The sequence below is a fragment of the Chiloscyllium plagiosum genome, unplaced genomic scaffold (genome assembly GCF_037043375.1).
Source record: "Chiloscyllium plagiosum isolate Xiang-an unplaced genomic scaffold, Cpla_swu_hap1 HiC_scaffold_19, whole genome shotgun sequence".
Lineage (NCBI taxonomy): Eukaryota > Metazoa > Chordata > Chondrichthyes > Orectolobiformes > Hemiscylliidae > Chiloscyllium > Chiloscyllium plagiosum.
Genome location: NW_028270157.1, coordinates 47,762,583 through 47,777,876, shown reverse-complemented (window position 1 = coordinate 47,777,876; position 15,294 = coordinate 47,762,583). Strand labels below are relative to the sequence as shown.

At 41.1% G+C, this 15,294-nt stretch overlaps 2 protein-coding genes across 23 annotated transcripts in view; one reads left to right on the top strand and one right to left on the bottom strand.

The window, feature by feature from the left end:
• Nucleotides 1-6,855, bottom strand: part of LOC122559590 (mRNA-decapping enzyme 1B) — a 115,406-nt gene extending 108,551 nt beyond the window's left edge. For 3 of the 9 annotated variants that reach the window (XM_043709334.2, XM_087997317.1, XM_043709333.2), the window contains exon 1: nucleotides 6,718-6,855. In XM_043709334.2, coding sequence (XP_043565269.1) covers nucleotides 6,718-6,855 — 138 coding nt within the window. The remainder of the gene's footprint in view (nucleotides 1-6,717) is intronic. The other 6 variants (XM_087997318.1, XM_043709336.2, XM_043709342.2 and 3 more) reach the window with 4 other exon arrangements.
• LOC122559424 (calcium voltage-gated channel subunit alpha1 C) overlaps nucleotides 1-15,294 on the top strand; it is a 1,175,809-nt gene that overhangs the window by 58,920 nt on the left and 1,101,595 nt on the right. The gene's annotated exons all lie outside the window — the stretch shown is intronic.

The window sequence follows — 15,294 nt, the reverse complement described above, 5'->3', positions numbered from 1 at the left end:
CACACTACCAGAGGAGGTAGAGACTTGGCGAGGGTACAGAAAAGACTACCAGGATGTTGCTTGATTGGGAGGGTATTAGCTAGGAGGACAGATTGGACAAATTCAGCTCGTTTCCACTTGAACATCAGAGGTTGTGGGGTTTGCCTGTTAGTAGTTTACAAACTTATGAAAGGCATGGATAGAATGGACAGTCTGAGTCCTTTCACCGAGGTTAGAAATATAATTTCTAGGGGTCATTGTTACGACATGGGGTAAACCCCTCTGCTAATTTAAACCAGCCACACAGGGAAGATTTGCCATGTGCTGTAATCTGTTAAAAGTCAAGAGGAAAAGAACTGTCTCTCCCTCAGCTCCGATACATTATCTAAAGTATGAGATCTCAGACTTTGGTCCTGACAATTTCTTTTTAATTAATTTCAAAGAGCCTCTCTCTTCATGCCTGAATATTAAGTCGAAGGGAGTGAACTGAGTAAATTTGTCTGGGGCATCTCTCATGGCAAACAATACGAATGGGATACCTTCATCCCAGTCATTCGGTAATCCTGACAGTATGCTCTCAACATAGTCTTCAAGGTCTGATGCCAACTTTCTTAAGCTCCCTGGGATTCAGGATGATATGAACTGGATTTAAAAGTGCTGTATACCTACACTATCCATAACCCCCTTAAACAGCCTAGCAGTAAAATTTGAACCTTGGTCTGACTGAATCTCTCTGGGTAGCCCACATGGCGTGAAAAGAGCTACTAACTCCTCTACCACCTTCTATGCCTTGATAACCCGAAATGGAATTACCTCCAGAAATCTGGTAAACACATCCATTATGGTTAACAAATACTGGTTCCCACTTTCAGTTCTTGGGAGGGGACCTACAAAATCACTTATAACCCACGTGAAAGGTTCTTCAAAATGTGGGAATTGGCAACAAAGGTGCTGGTTTTATTCCCCTGAGCCTTACCTACCATTTGGCATGTATGACACATATGACAAAAGTTAACCACCATCCTTGTTCATTCCAGGCCAATAAACATGTTTTTGTACCTTGGGCGAGTCTTTTGTACCCCTAGGTGACCTCCTACAGGTAGTTCATACGCAACCTGTAACACCTCCTGTCTCTATTCTACCGGCAACACAATCTGGTGCCCTTCGGCCCATTCCTCCTCTGCACTAACCTGCCCTGGTCTCCATTTCCATCTTAGAATTCTATCTTTCAGATAATAACCCTCAGAAATACTCTGTCTCTTTTTCGGAGTATGCATCCACATACATATCTGGTACCGTGTTGTCTTTCTGTTGCAAGTCCCTTCGGCTTTCAGGACTAAACACCCTCTACCTGTTCGGTTTTTCCTGCATCATTACATCAAACAGGGTGTCCATTAACTGAACCTTAACTCCATCTTTCTCTTTAGCTTTTGCTTCGTGCAGGAACTTGTGATAGTGGAATCTGGTTACGACAAAGTCTGAGAAAATACCAGGACATTTCTGTTTTAATTCCTCAGTTTCTTGGTCTTCCTTGGGCTTCTCCACAACAAGGGGTCTCGCTCCCACCTTGGATCCTGCCAAACCATTCTTAACAACAAACTGTATTCCTGGAACTGACACTGTCAATCATTCCGACTGTAACTTCCCCAGTCTTGAGTTAGCACTCCAACCTGATCTTACAAACTGTCTTAAACTTCCCTAGTGTGAGAAATTTTCCAACTCCCAAAGCTGGCACTCGAGGGAGGTTTAACACCATCAATTTAAAATGATGCGGTACAGATGCTGATCTGCATGCTAGATTTGTTTTGTATTACTGTTTGACTTTATGTATAAATCACACACCTAAAGGAATTAAAACTGTACAGAGTGGCAATCACACCCCAGCATAAATATAGTCTGAAAATAAAAAATCAAAATTGTACTCTAGCCTACACATCAACACAGTAAATAATATGACTACGTTTGGTTTTAGACATTTAGTTCTATCACTTGCACATGCTGTCAGAATACAATTAACTATCAGAAGTTCAGCCAACAGTTTTAAAAACCCTGATTGACTTAAAAATGAGCAAAAGCAAACATCCCATGGTTACAACTGACATTCAATGGCATTACCATCACTGAATCTCCCACTATCAACATCTTGCGGTTACCATTAACCAGAAATTGAACTGGTCTATCCATATAAATACTGCGGCTACAACAGCAGGTCAGAAGCTAGGAATCCTGCAACTAGTAACTCAACTCCAATCTCCACAAAGCGTGACCACTATCAACACGGCAAAAGTCAGGAGTGCGATGGAATACTTCCCACTTGTTTGGATGAGCGCAGCACAAACAACTCAAGATCTTCTCACCATCCAGAAAAAAGGAGCCACTTGATTGACACCAAATCTATAAACATTCATGCCCTCCACTATACAGAGGAGCCTCAATTATCCAAATATCAATTATCTGAAGATAATTCCAAGATCCTGCAAAAACATTACATCAACGAGGTGAGTGTTTTCGATTTACCTGTACTGAAGATGAGAAAACGCAAGCAAAACTAAACGCAAGCAGCTCAAGCATCAATGACTGGATATTTTTTCAGTTAAGGGTTGTTAACTGAAACAGTCCTTTGCAAAAGTAAATGTTTTAAGTGCGTACAAGACAATTTTCTGTTTCAGTATGTGGATGTACCTACTAGAGATGGTGTAAAACTTGACCTACTCTTGGGAAATAAGGCAGGACAGGTGACTGAGCACTGAGTCAGTGGGGAGCACTTTGGGGCCAGCAACCATAATTCTATTAGATTTAAAGTAATGATGGAAAAGGATAGACCAGATCTAAAAGTTGACGTTCTAAATTACAGAAAGGCCAATTTTGACGATATTAAGCAAGAACTTTCGAAAGCTGATTGGAGGCAGATATTCGAGGCAGATTGGAGGCAGATTGGAGGCAATTGGAGGCTGATTGGAGGCAGATGGCTGGAAAATGGGAAGCCTTCAGAAATGAGATAATGAGAATCCAGAGAAAGTATATTCCTGTTAGGGTGAAAGGAAAGGCTGGTAGGTATAGGGAATGCTGGATGACTAAAGAAATTGAGGGTTTGGTTAAGAAAAAGAAGGAAGCATATGTAATGTATAGACAGGATAGATCGAGTGAATCCTTAGAAGAGTACGAAGGAAGTAGGAGTATACTTAAGAGGGAAATCAGGAGGGCAAAAAGGGGACATGAGATAGCTTTGGCAAATAGGGTTAAGGAGAATCCAAAGAGTTTTTACAAATACATTAAGGACAAAAGGGTAACTCGGGAGAGAATAGGGCCCCTCAAAGATCAGCAAGGCGGCCTTTGTGTGGAGCCCCTGAAAATGGGGGAGACACTAAATGAGTATTTTGCATCAGTATTTACTGTGGAAAAGGATATGGAAGATATAGACTCTAGGGAAATAGATGGTGACATCTTGCAAAATGTCCAGATTACAGAGGAGGAAGTGCTGGATGTCTTGAAACAGGTAAAGATGGATAAATCCCCAGGACCTGATTATGTGTACCCTAGTACTCTGTGGGAAGCTAGAGAAGTGATTGCTGGGCCTCTTGCTGAGATATTTGTATCATCGATAGTCACAGGTGAGGTGCCGGAAGACTGGAGGTTGGCTAACATGATGTCACTCTTTAAGAAGGGTGGTAAGCCAGAGAACTATCGACCAGTGAGCCTGACGTTGGTGGGGCAAGTTGTTGGAGGGAATCCTGAGGGACAGGATGTACATGTATTTGGAAAGGCAAGGACTGATTCGGGATAGTCAACATGGCTTTGTGCATGGGAGATCATGTCATACAAACTTGACTGAGCTTTTTGAGGAAGTAACAAAGAGGATTGATGAGGACAGAGCGGTAGATGTGATGAAGGTTAGATCTCACAGAATACAGGGAGAACTAGCTATTTGGATACAGAACTGGCTCAAAGGTAGAAGACAGAGGGTGGTGGTGGAGGCCTGTGACCAGTGGAGTGCCACAAGGATCGGTGCTGGGTCCTCTACTTTTTGTCATTTACATAAATGATTTGGATGCGAGCATAAGAGGTACAGTTAGTAAGTTTGCAGATGACACCAAAATTGGAGGTGTAGTGGACAGCAAAGAGGGTTACCTCAGATTACAACAGGATCTTGACCAGATGGGCCAATGGGCTGAGAAGTGGCAGATGAAGTTTAACTCAGATAAATGAGAGGTGCTACATTTTGGGAAAGCAAATCTTAGCAGGACTTATACACTAAATGGTAAGGTCCTAGGGAGTGTTGCTGAACCAAGAGACCTTGAAGTGCAGGTTCATAGCTCCTTGAAAGTGGAGTCGCAGATAGATAGGATAGTGAAGAAGGTGTTTGGTATGCTTTCCTTTATTGGTTAGAATATGGAGTACAGGAGTTGAGAGGTCATGTTGCGGCTGTACAGTTCATTGGTAAGGCCACTGCTGGAATATTGCGTGCAATTCTGGTCTCCTTCCTATCGGAAAGATGTTGTGAAACTTGAAAGGGTTCAGAAAAGATTTGCAAGAATGTTGCAGGGTTGGAGGATTTGAGCCTTAGGGAGAGGCTTAACAGGCTGGAGCTGTTTTCCCTGGAGCATCGGAGATTGAGGGGCAACCTTACAGAGGTTTACAAAATTATGAGGGGCATGGATAGGGTAGATAGACAAAGTCTTTTCCCTGGCGTCGGGGAGTCCAGAACTAGACGGCATAGGTTTGGGGTGAGAGGGGAAAGATATAAAAGAGACCTACGGGGCAACCTTTTCACACAGAGGGTGGTACATGTATGGAATGAGTTGGCTGAGGAAGTGGTGGAAGCTGGTACAATTGCATCATTTAAGAGGCATTTGGATGGGTATATGAATAGGAAGGGTTTGGAGGGATATGGGCTGGTTGCTGACAGGTGGGACTAGATTGGGTTGGGATATCTGGTTGGCATGGACGTGTTGGACCAAAGGGTTTGTTTCCCTGCTGTACATCTCTATGACTCTACAGTATTCCTGACACTTTACTGGGCCATTCGTTTAGAAAACATACTCAGAGAACATAAACACATGCGCAAGGCGGAGCTTCCGTTTTAATATCTCGAGACTGAGTTCCCGGAAACTGATACTGTAAATGGTCTTGCAATCACCGATGTTGTTTGGGACCTTGTTTAATTCTGGGGTTTCATGCAAGAGTTTAGCTCTTCTCATTTTAACCTGTAATTTGCAGATTGCAAAGATTAGCTTGTTTAAATGGTAGACTCATTACAATTATTAATTTAAACAAATTCTCTGGTACAGTAGAGCGTTAGATCACCGTGGCTTACCCTGTTTAACCTAAAATTGATTATCAATCATCTGAACGAAATAGTGCCTGCCCATCTCGTTCAGATAATTGAGGTTCCTCTGTATACACTAAGTAGCAGTGCTGTGTACCACCTGCAAGATGCACTGCACTAATCCATCAAACCTCCTTAGACAGTATTCTCCAAACCCACAAGCACTACCATCAAGATAGAGAAGGGCAGCAGATACGTGGGAACACTGCCACCAGCAAGTTTCCCTTCAAGCCACTTACTATTCTGACTTGGAATTCCCTCAGTATTGCTGGGTCAAAATTCTGGAACTTCCTGCCCAATGGCATTGTGGATATACCTACACCAAATGCATAGCAGCAGTTCAAGAACACAGCTCACAACCACCTTGTCAAGGGCAAGTAGGGAAGGGCAATAAAAACTGGTCCAAACAGTAAAACCCATATCCCATGAGTGATAATAAAATAAAGTGACACTTGGCAATGACAGAATTGTTTCGATAGGTGAATACTGATCCTAAATACAGTTGGGGGGGGGGGGGCACTTATGTGGCAAGTTACTGAAAGAGAAGCTTGCATTCTTTCTTGACCAGGGTGCCTCGGTTTTCCAGTAATCCAGGATCCACTCATCTTACAGATTGAAACTTGCCTTTTCAGTAAAAAAAAACAATCACTATATTAATGGAGAGTTGCATCCATGTCAGCATTTGGAGATTTATCAAAATACTACGCTCTAATATTTGTACATGTGTCCCTGCTCTTTCAAAGAATAACATAAATGTTATTCCAATCACGAATGAAATGTTCAATTTTTAGAAGTTGGAAGTGACAGACAAAGTAATATTTTACTAAACTGTACTATAAATTACACATTCTATTACTGCACGCCGGTTAAGTTCCACCTAATGAAGAAAACAATTCTGGAAGTAGTCAAAACAAAAATTGAACAAAAGGGCAAATGTACAAGATCAATGATATTTGAAATCTTTAGTCCTAAATTCTCGAATTGACCAATGTTTTAGCATCCATTTTCTTACATAACTTTTTTTTTAAAAGCCCTTTAACATTCCAGGCACCAGTTCCAGCTGCATTGAATATTTCGGGAGTCGTTTACACACAATGATTTTTAGTCCAATGTTATCGCATCACTCAACATTTTTATATTCATTTCATTTTGAGCCGTTAGAAAATCAGAGAATCATCTACAAAGATCTCGCATCTCTCAATACGTATCTTTTCAAGCGCAACCTGAACGTGCGCTGTTAAGTTGCACAGGAAAGCACAACCCACAGTTTGATGTACAAAGTTCATCAATGGTTTTCGAAATACAGTAACGCCAAATTCAGCACCAGTCACCCATCGTTTTGCCTTCCTGCAGCAACAGTAGCAACTTCACTGGAGGACGTTACAGAAAGTCTCCATACACATCAAACTCACCCATTCATTGTCTCTCTGACTGAAGGTGTATAGCGCTACCTGACTAGCCACATCCACAATACGAAAAATATACGGATCCTGCCTTTGTAAGGCTGCGAGGCTAATATCCAGTCCTCTGCTCCCCGACACCGCCGCCATCTTACCACAACAAACAGGCAAGACAACAGCTCGGCGACATCGAGGCAGCCGGCACAGTTGCCTGCAGAGCCATCGAACACAAATAAAAGATGAGCTTTATTGGCAGCATGGAAGTTACTGCAATGGATAGGGGTTAATGTATATTCGAGCCTACACATGGTGTTAGTATCAAAGCAGGTTTGAAGGCATGGTCAAATTGTTTTAAGATCGTTTCAATGTTACTTAAGTTGAAGGGTATTTTTCTTCTTGCTTACCATTCAGAAAGAAAGAAACATAAGCAGAAATAGCTGAAAAAACTCAGGTCTGGTGGCGTCTTTGGAGACAAAGCAGAATTAACGTTTCGGGTTCGGTGACCCTTCTTCAGAAAACCAAGTTTTGCCTCTGACAGATTCTGACTTACGAGGAAGCATTAAGTTGAAAACTAGTATCAAATTCTACCACAATGTTATCCTTTACATAATTAAAACAGGAAGTGCCGGAACTCAGCAGGTCTGGCATCTTTAGAGAGAGAGAAACAGATTTAACGTTTCGAATCAGACATGATTCCTGTTTGACACTGAATATCGTGCCTGATGAACTGGAGGTCCAACATAAGAATTTGATGGAACACCTAAATCACAAAATAAGGATAAAGTTACTATAGTGCAGTTATCCTATTAGAAACAGTGGATCGTGTTTTAACCTAAGGGTGACCACACATCAGGTGAGAGGTGAGGTCAAGAAGGGTGTGATCTTTATGGTAACCTCAAATAGTGTGGATATTGAACCCATGCTGTTGGTATCACTAAGTAGCCATTCAGCCAACTAAGCTAACCGACCCACATCCCATATAAATAGTAACCTCCTCTAGGCTCAACTTGATGGATTTAGCAGAAAGGGTACCGACCTCCAGAAAGTTCAATGTAAGGTGGACAGGCCATGTATTGAACTAATTACAGAATCCTCAAGCAAATATTCTAAGGGGAATTGTCTCCATGTAGAACACATCCAGACTTGTCGCTATAAGCAAAAATAACAAAACTCCAAAGAAAGAGCTTTATAAGCATCTATTGCAGACCACCTTATTTGGGAAAACAGTGCAATCCACCAAACCATGTGGGGTAATAACTTAAATTTGGTTCTGCACATTTTGAGGATGATGTATGCCAAATTGCAGCATCCAATATGCCCGAGAAAGACTAGAGGTGACACAGCTTTAGCAGTTTCCCCTCAAGCACCACAACAGCAGTATGAATTACCAGATCTGTGGTTATCCATGCAAATTCTAAAACAGTAAAGAGAGAACTTAGAGCTTAAACAATGGAAGTCTACACCACAGCAATTAGTGATGGTTGTGCAGGTCCATTTAAAATGCTGTTGACTCCCTTTCCAGCTTTCTCTCATACCTGATGCCCCTGAAATACATTTCAAGTTGTTCAACTCTGATAGTGAGCTATCCTTGCTGAACAATGCTGCAGGAACATTAAGAAAAAGTTAACGTTTTGAGTCATGACCCTTTATCAGAACTGTTTTGACAAAGGTTCTCTGGATATAAAATGTTAAATACTTCTGTTTTTCTTTGAGAATCTAACCATTTCCATTTACTTTTTATTTTTCAAAGGCTGTGAGCATCACTGTCAAACCCAGCATTTGTTGCTAATCATTAACTGGCCTTGAAAGGTTGTGATGAGTTGTCTTTATAAACCATTAAACAAAAATCGAATAACCGTGGATGCTATAAATTTGAAATAAAAACAAACTACTGCTGTCCCTCAGATATAGGTGAACCCACAGAGCTGTAGGAAGAGAGCTCTGGGTCTTTCACCCAATGACAGTGAGGAAACAGTAATACAATTCCAAGTTAGAATGGAGGAAAACTTTAACAACATTACCATTACTAAAGATCTTCATTATCTACATCCTGTGGATAAACATTGACTGGAACTGAACAGGACTGTGGCTTTAAAAACAGTTCAGACAGTGCAAATTCATGAGTAACTAATTCACTTCCCAACTCCTTTAATCCTGCTCACCTTCCACAAGACATAAATCAGGAGTGTGATGGAATAATCTCCACTTACCTGGATAAATGTAATTGCAACTTTAAAAGGAAAAACCTCATTTGATCAGTATCCTGTCAACAAACTTAATCATTCACCACCAGTGCACAAAAACAACAGATAAATGACAAAACCATTATGCAAGTTCCCCTAGAATGATGCATGCCATCCTGATTGGAACTATCTTGCCAATTCTTCTTTGACAATATATCAAAATCCTGGAATACCTTCCCCAATAACACTGTGAATATACCGATACAACATGGACATCAACTGTTCAAGAATGTGGCTCACCACCACCTTCAAAAGGGCAGTGAGGGATGGTCAATAAATACTCGCCTTACCAGTGAAACTCACATCCCCAAACAAATTTGAAAAAGACCCTGTTATTCTGGAGCAATAGACTTAGTTCATTTAAAGCATTCTGGTTTTTAAAAATAATTTTATTTAAATCCTCAAATAATGTAATGGATTCTAAGTATGAGCAGTAAACAACAATTTGCATTTATATAGTGCCTTTAACAGTACAGCAGGTCCTAAAATGTTTCATAGTCTCATTATAAAATACAATATGGTACCAAACTGTATAAGGAGATTGCCAAAAGCTTCATCAAAGTTATGTTTTAAGGAGTGGTGAAGAAGTTAAAGAATACAATTCTAGAAGTCAGAGCCAAGGCAGCTTAAATCCATGACCACTAATGGTGGAGCAGTTAAGAATAGAAATATTAAAGCTGCCAGAGTTAGAGGAATCTTAGGTTATGGGGATGGAGAGATTATTGAGATAGGGAGCAACACAGTGAAGGAGAGATTTGAAATCATAGACAAAAATTTTAAACTCAAAGTTAGCAAGCATACGGGTGATGTTTGAATGGGATTCCGCATGAATTAGAGCTTTGGATCACTTCAAGTCTGTGGAGGTATAACTTGGGAAGTCAGTATGCATTGAATTAATCACACACAGAATTAATAAAGGTATGAATGAGGTATAGCAGAGATGAGGATGTAATTAGGCAACACCTGAGTTGCAAACACCCAAATTCAGCTTCAAATGGTTAATAAGCAGAGCAAGAGAGTTGGTGTCTCAGGAACAAAGTTTGTGGCTTCTGAAAGAGAGGAATAGAATCTGAGGAGAGAGAACTGTTACCAATACCAGGTGGCCAGTGGGGCCAGGAAGAGAAACTGGGATGTCAGTAATGTTCTCTGAAAATTGTGCAACCATGTTGTAATTTTTAATGAGCTGTACAGAGGCAAGGCAACACTTGGAAAAATAGTTATCCATTAAGATTTGTAGCAGGGATAAAGGCAATAGCTTTGGTCTTCCCAATATTTAATCATAGGTAATTTCTAGTCATTCAGTACTACCTGTTAGACAAGTAGAGTTACAGTTCAGAGGAAATGGAGGAATCTAGAGAAGTGGTGGCGAGGTAGAACCAGGTGTCATCAGCTTATATTTGGAAACTGGTATCATTGAGGGGTGGAACACAGGTAAGATATAGAAGGGGGTGCAAGAGTCGATCCATGGGGCATCAGCGATAAATTTACAGGAGTAGGAAATTAAGCTGTTGTAAGTGATTCCCTGGCCATAATTAGATGGATACGATGATATCAGACGAGTCCACTCCCATCGAGCTGCATGACAGTGGACAAGTACTAGAGATGGCTGAAAGAACTGTGGATGCTGGAAATCAAAAACAAAAGCAGAAATTGCTGGAAAAGCTCAGCAGGTCTGGTAGCATCTGTTCAGAGAAATCAGAGTTAACTTTTCAGGTTGAGTGACTCTTCCTCAAAACAGTTAACTCAGATTTCTGTCCACAGATGCTGCCAGACCTGCTGAGCTTTTCCAACAATTTCTGTTTTTGTAGTAGAAAGGGTGCTTGGATCAACCATGTTAGAGACTATAGACAGGTCAAGAGAAGATGATAGAACATAGAACATAGAAAAATACAGCGCAGTACAGGCCCTTGGGCCCTCGATGATAGATATCATACCTTCATCAGAGATGTGTTGGATGTCAGTTGGGACTTTGATTAAGAACTGTTTTAGTATTATGACAGGGAAAGAAACTGATTTAAGGGATTCAAATGAATGAGATTTGGAAATCAGACACAATTTTGGGAGGCTATAGCACAAGCAAGAACTCAGAATAAAAAGAGTTTTGACCTAAGGAAGTACTTTACAATGTTCGAAGGATTGAGGATTATTTGATAAAGGAGAGGAATTATGACAGCAGCTTTGAAAGAGTGAGAAACAGAACCTAAGGAGAGAGAGAACCTTTAACAATAGCAGCTCGACTGGGAGCCAGGAAGGGAAGTCAGGAGGTTTCTAATGTTCCTAAAAACTATATGGCCGTCCAACCATTTGAAATGCACTGCACAGAGACAAACAGTCCATAGATAAACACTGATTCCCTTACTTGTGGCACATGGCATTCCTAAAGGGGCCTTATATTTCAAGACTGGACCAATCGCAGTCATTTAATACGAGAATAGGGTTGAGAGAGCCAGGTGTTGTTTGAATGGATAAAAGAGTACATTAGGAAAGGATGCAAAGAAACTGGAGAAAGAATCAAATCCAAAGCAGGAGTGGAGTCAATCTTAGATCGAGGTTGGCCCAATGGACTAATTGGAGTCAAAGGTAGCAGATAGAGAGAGAAGGGTTTAAAAGGATACATGGTAATTGAAAAAATAAGCCACGTTTACTTTTGCATTCCAAGATGATCCTGGAACAGTGAGTCATGTTCATAAGCAGGCTCCATTAGTGCTTTTAGTACACTAATCTTAGGTGAATAGTAAAACCAGTTTATAGCATATCTGTTTAAATCAATTTCGTTTGAATTTAAGAAAATGTAGCTGAGGAACATACAAGGGGGGATGGCTAAGGTGAGAGAGAACAATGGATTGAATGAGAATAAGACTATCAAAAATGGAGGTGAGATCATGATGGATGAAGTCTGTAACTACAGAAATAGGAATCAAGTAGAGGAGCTGAATATTATTTAAATGAAGACTCCAGATTGAACCCATCTCACAAAAAAACAGACAGACATGGTTAAGAGGTAAATCAAAAGGAAAGCAAAAGTGATGTAACTGACCAGTTTACATAAGCGGTTTTCATGATTGGTTGAATCATAGGCACATAAAATTGTACTTCGCTTAGTTTCTGAAGACATCAATCAATGTAAATAGCTTCCAATAGGCTCCAATGACTAATCATTTGATTCTTATAACTGAGATTCTATTCTTCATACTTTAAATAAACTGGTAATAGGAGAATAGTCGGAGAGCAAGCAAACTTCTGTCCTGTATCGTTGGCAGCCACAATCCTCTGACAAAAACATACAGATCAAAATCAGTCCAAACTGTAGTTTCTCTTTGATTTTTCAACATTTTCTTTTTGAGACTAATTGGCACCATGAGTTTCTGAGGCCCCAGTTAACATTCAAATATCTGCCATCTGTTGAGCATAACACCTGTCCAGTGTGGAAATGTCAATACCATTCTTTGGACAAGAAACAAACCTACAATTTACTTTCAGGCCTGGCCTTCTCAACAAATATCAGTTTGTTTGCTTTCTTTTTTTAAAACAAGCTGCTACTCAAAAGTTCATAAGTCACCTTTAGCTATCAGCTACAGTTCCAAACCAAAAATGATAAAATAAAAATAATGACAGTCTTAACACTTATTTGAGATTTTTATGTGTTCCTCTCTCATTTCTAATTCCTAAGTTATCACTGCTTCTTGTCAATCTGCATTACCCTTTAGTAGAACCGTGTTGACTTTTTCTATCATACGATGCATTCCAATAGCATTGCTAAGACTTCTTGTCACAACTCACTTTGGTCGCTTGCTGGAAATCAAGCCCCGCTATCCCCAGAGTCATCATAAAAGTTAAAGCTTTTAAAAGAAATACATAAAATTCCCAAATTACCTGATTTTCAGACCCAGGTTGATAGAAAGCACAACCCAGATTCATTTACTTAACAATAATCACTATCTTTTACAGATTCTAACCATAGGTAAACAATTAAACTAAACTCATCAAATTAAAGCTTATAACTGTCTTCTTGTACATGCACAGAAACTGCCCAACACTAAACAGGGAAAACAAAAATGCATGGGTGGAGGAAAAATTGGAGAATTCCTTAGTCTTTACTCAGTCTCTCCTGGGTTTGTTCTTGCTGATCTGGTGGTTTGACCCCAACTTTCCTGGGGATTTTTTATTTCAAAAACATACTTTATTCATAAAAAAAACTTTGTATATATACATAGTCACAGATGCAGATCAGTTCTATACAGCAGCATATCAAGAAGCAAACACTGCAGTTTGACTTTATCCAAACAAACCAAAGACATCTCTTATGCAGACAAAACTATATTTACATGCATTGAGTTCTGCTAACTGAATGGACCCCCCCCCCGCCCACACACATTCACCTTCAGCAGGTAGACCTGAGACAGTGATCTTTTCCCTTTGCACCTTGGCGGCAGCTGCCCAAGCTTTAGTGCATCCCTTAACATGTAGTCCTGAACCTTGGAATGTGCCAGTCTGCAGATCGAGATCAACTCCTTGTTCTGAAAGACCAACAGGTTTTGGGCAGACCAAAGAGCATCTTTCACTGAGTTGATGGTTCTCCAGGTGCAGTCAATGTTTGTCTTGGTATGCGTCCCGGGGAACAGACTGTAGAGTATAGAGTCCCGCAAGACAGAACTACTTGGGATGAACCTTGATAAAAACCACTGCATCCTTGTCTAGACTTCCTTTACAAAGGCACATTCTGGAAGGAGATGAGTGACAGTCTCAACCTTTCTGCAGCTGCATACAGTGGAACAGACCTAAACTGGGCTTACATGAAGGATCTCACAAGTAGTGCTCTTCCCACCACCAGCCAAGAGATATCTTGGTGCTTGTTGGGAAGTTCTGGTGGTGTTGCCGTTATTGTTGATCGAGAAAGGACCAGCTCCTGTCCCCTTCCCATGGCTCCCATGACACTGTGCTTGAATAGGCACAGGATATTTCTTTTTCTTATCTTACCCTCTCAGTATCGCACACAAAGCAGAACTCGGGTAGACACAATGACTGAAATAGTTCGGAATTCAGCGGAAACGAATGTTGTGCATTGTATGTTCGCTTTTTAAAAATTTAACAGACAGGATGGGTGGCTCTGCGTCCTTATGCATGAAACTGACAGGAGTTTCTTTAGACACCACCACAGGGTTAGAGGTCAGCACCAGGAGGTCAGATTATTGCAGGAGTTTCATCAGGCAGCACTACAGGTCACAACCAGGTGGTCAGAGGTCAGCATTTGCGGGTTACAGGTCAGCACCAAACAGCAACTGGCGTCAAGGGTCAGTACCGGAAAGTCAAGATTTGCAGGGATTTCATCAGGCAACATCTGGAGCTCAGGGATCAACACCAAGAGGATCAGGGGTTAGTACTAGGCTGCATCTGGGGTTTGGAGTATAGTAGTGAGATTCATCAGGCAGCATCAGTGTCTCAAGGATTGGCAGAAGCTGGGGGTCGGTCAACGGTCAGTGCCAGTTTGCAAGTGCATACAAATGCATTTATGTTCCCTCCATGGCTGAAAACACCCAAAATGTGTTGTGAAACTTGAATGGATTCAGAAAAGGGTCTTTTCCCTAGGAAAGGGGAGTCCAAAACTAGACTAGTTTAAGGCATAGTTTTAAGGTGAGAGGGGAAGATTTAAAATGCACCTAAGGAGCAAATGGTCCATGTGGAAGATGGTGTATGTATGGAATGAGCTGTGAGAGGAAGAGATGGAAGCTGGTACAATTGCAACATTTAAAAGACATCTGGATGGGCATATGAATAGGAAGGGTACAGAGGGATATGGGCCAAATGCTGACAAATAGATGGCTCAGTGATTAGCATTGCTGCCTCACAGCACCATGGACCTGGGTTCGATTCCAGCCTCGGGCAACTGTCCGTGTGGAGTTTGCACATTCTCCCCGTGTCTGTGTGGGTTTCCTCCAGATGCTCAAGTTTCCTCCCATGGTCCAAAGATGTGCAGGTTAGATGAATTGGTCATGCTAAATTATCCATAGTGTTCAAAGCTGTATAGGTTAGCTGCATTAGTCAGGGGAAGTGCAGGATAATGGGTCTGGGTAGGATACTGTTTGCAGGGGCAGTGTGAATATTTGGGTCAAAGGGCCTGTTTCTACACTGTAGAATTCTAATTCTAATGAGGCATTCTGCAAAATGACGTTGACAGTCTGCTCGAGGGACCACACGACAGGATCCACCCTCTTCTTTTCCCTCAGGGTCTCAAGGATGCTACGTGCTGACTATTTCTTGATGGACCTGTGGTCAAAGATGGCTTTCTTAGCAAGTTTACCAAGAATGACAGGTGAAGCAGAACAGTTTAACTATTTGAAATGTTCCA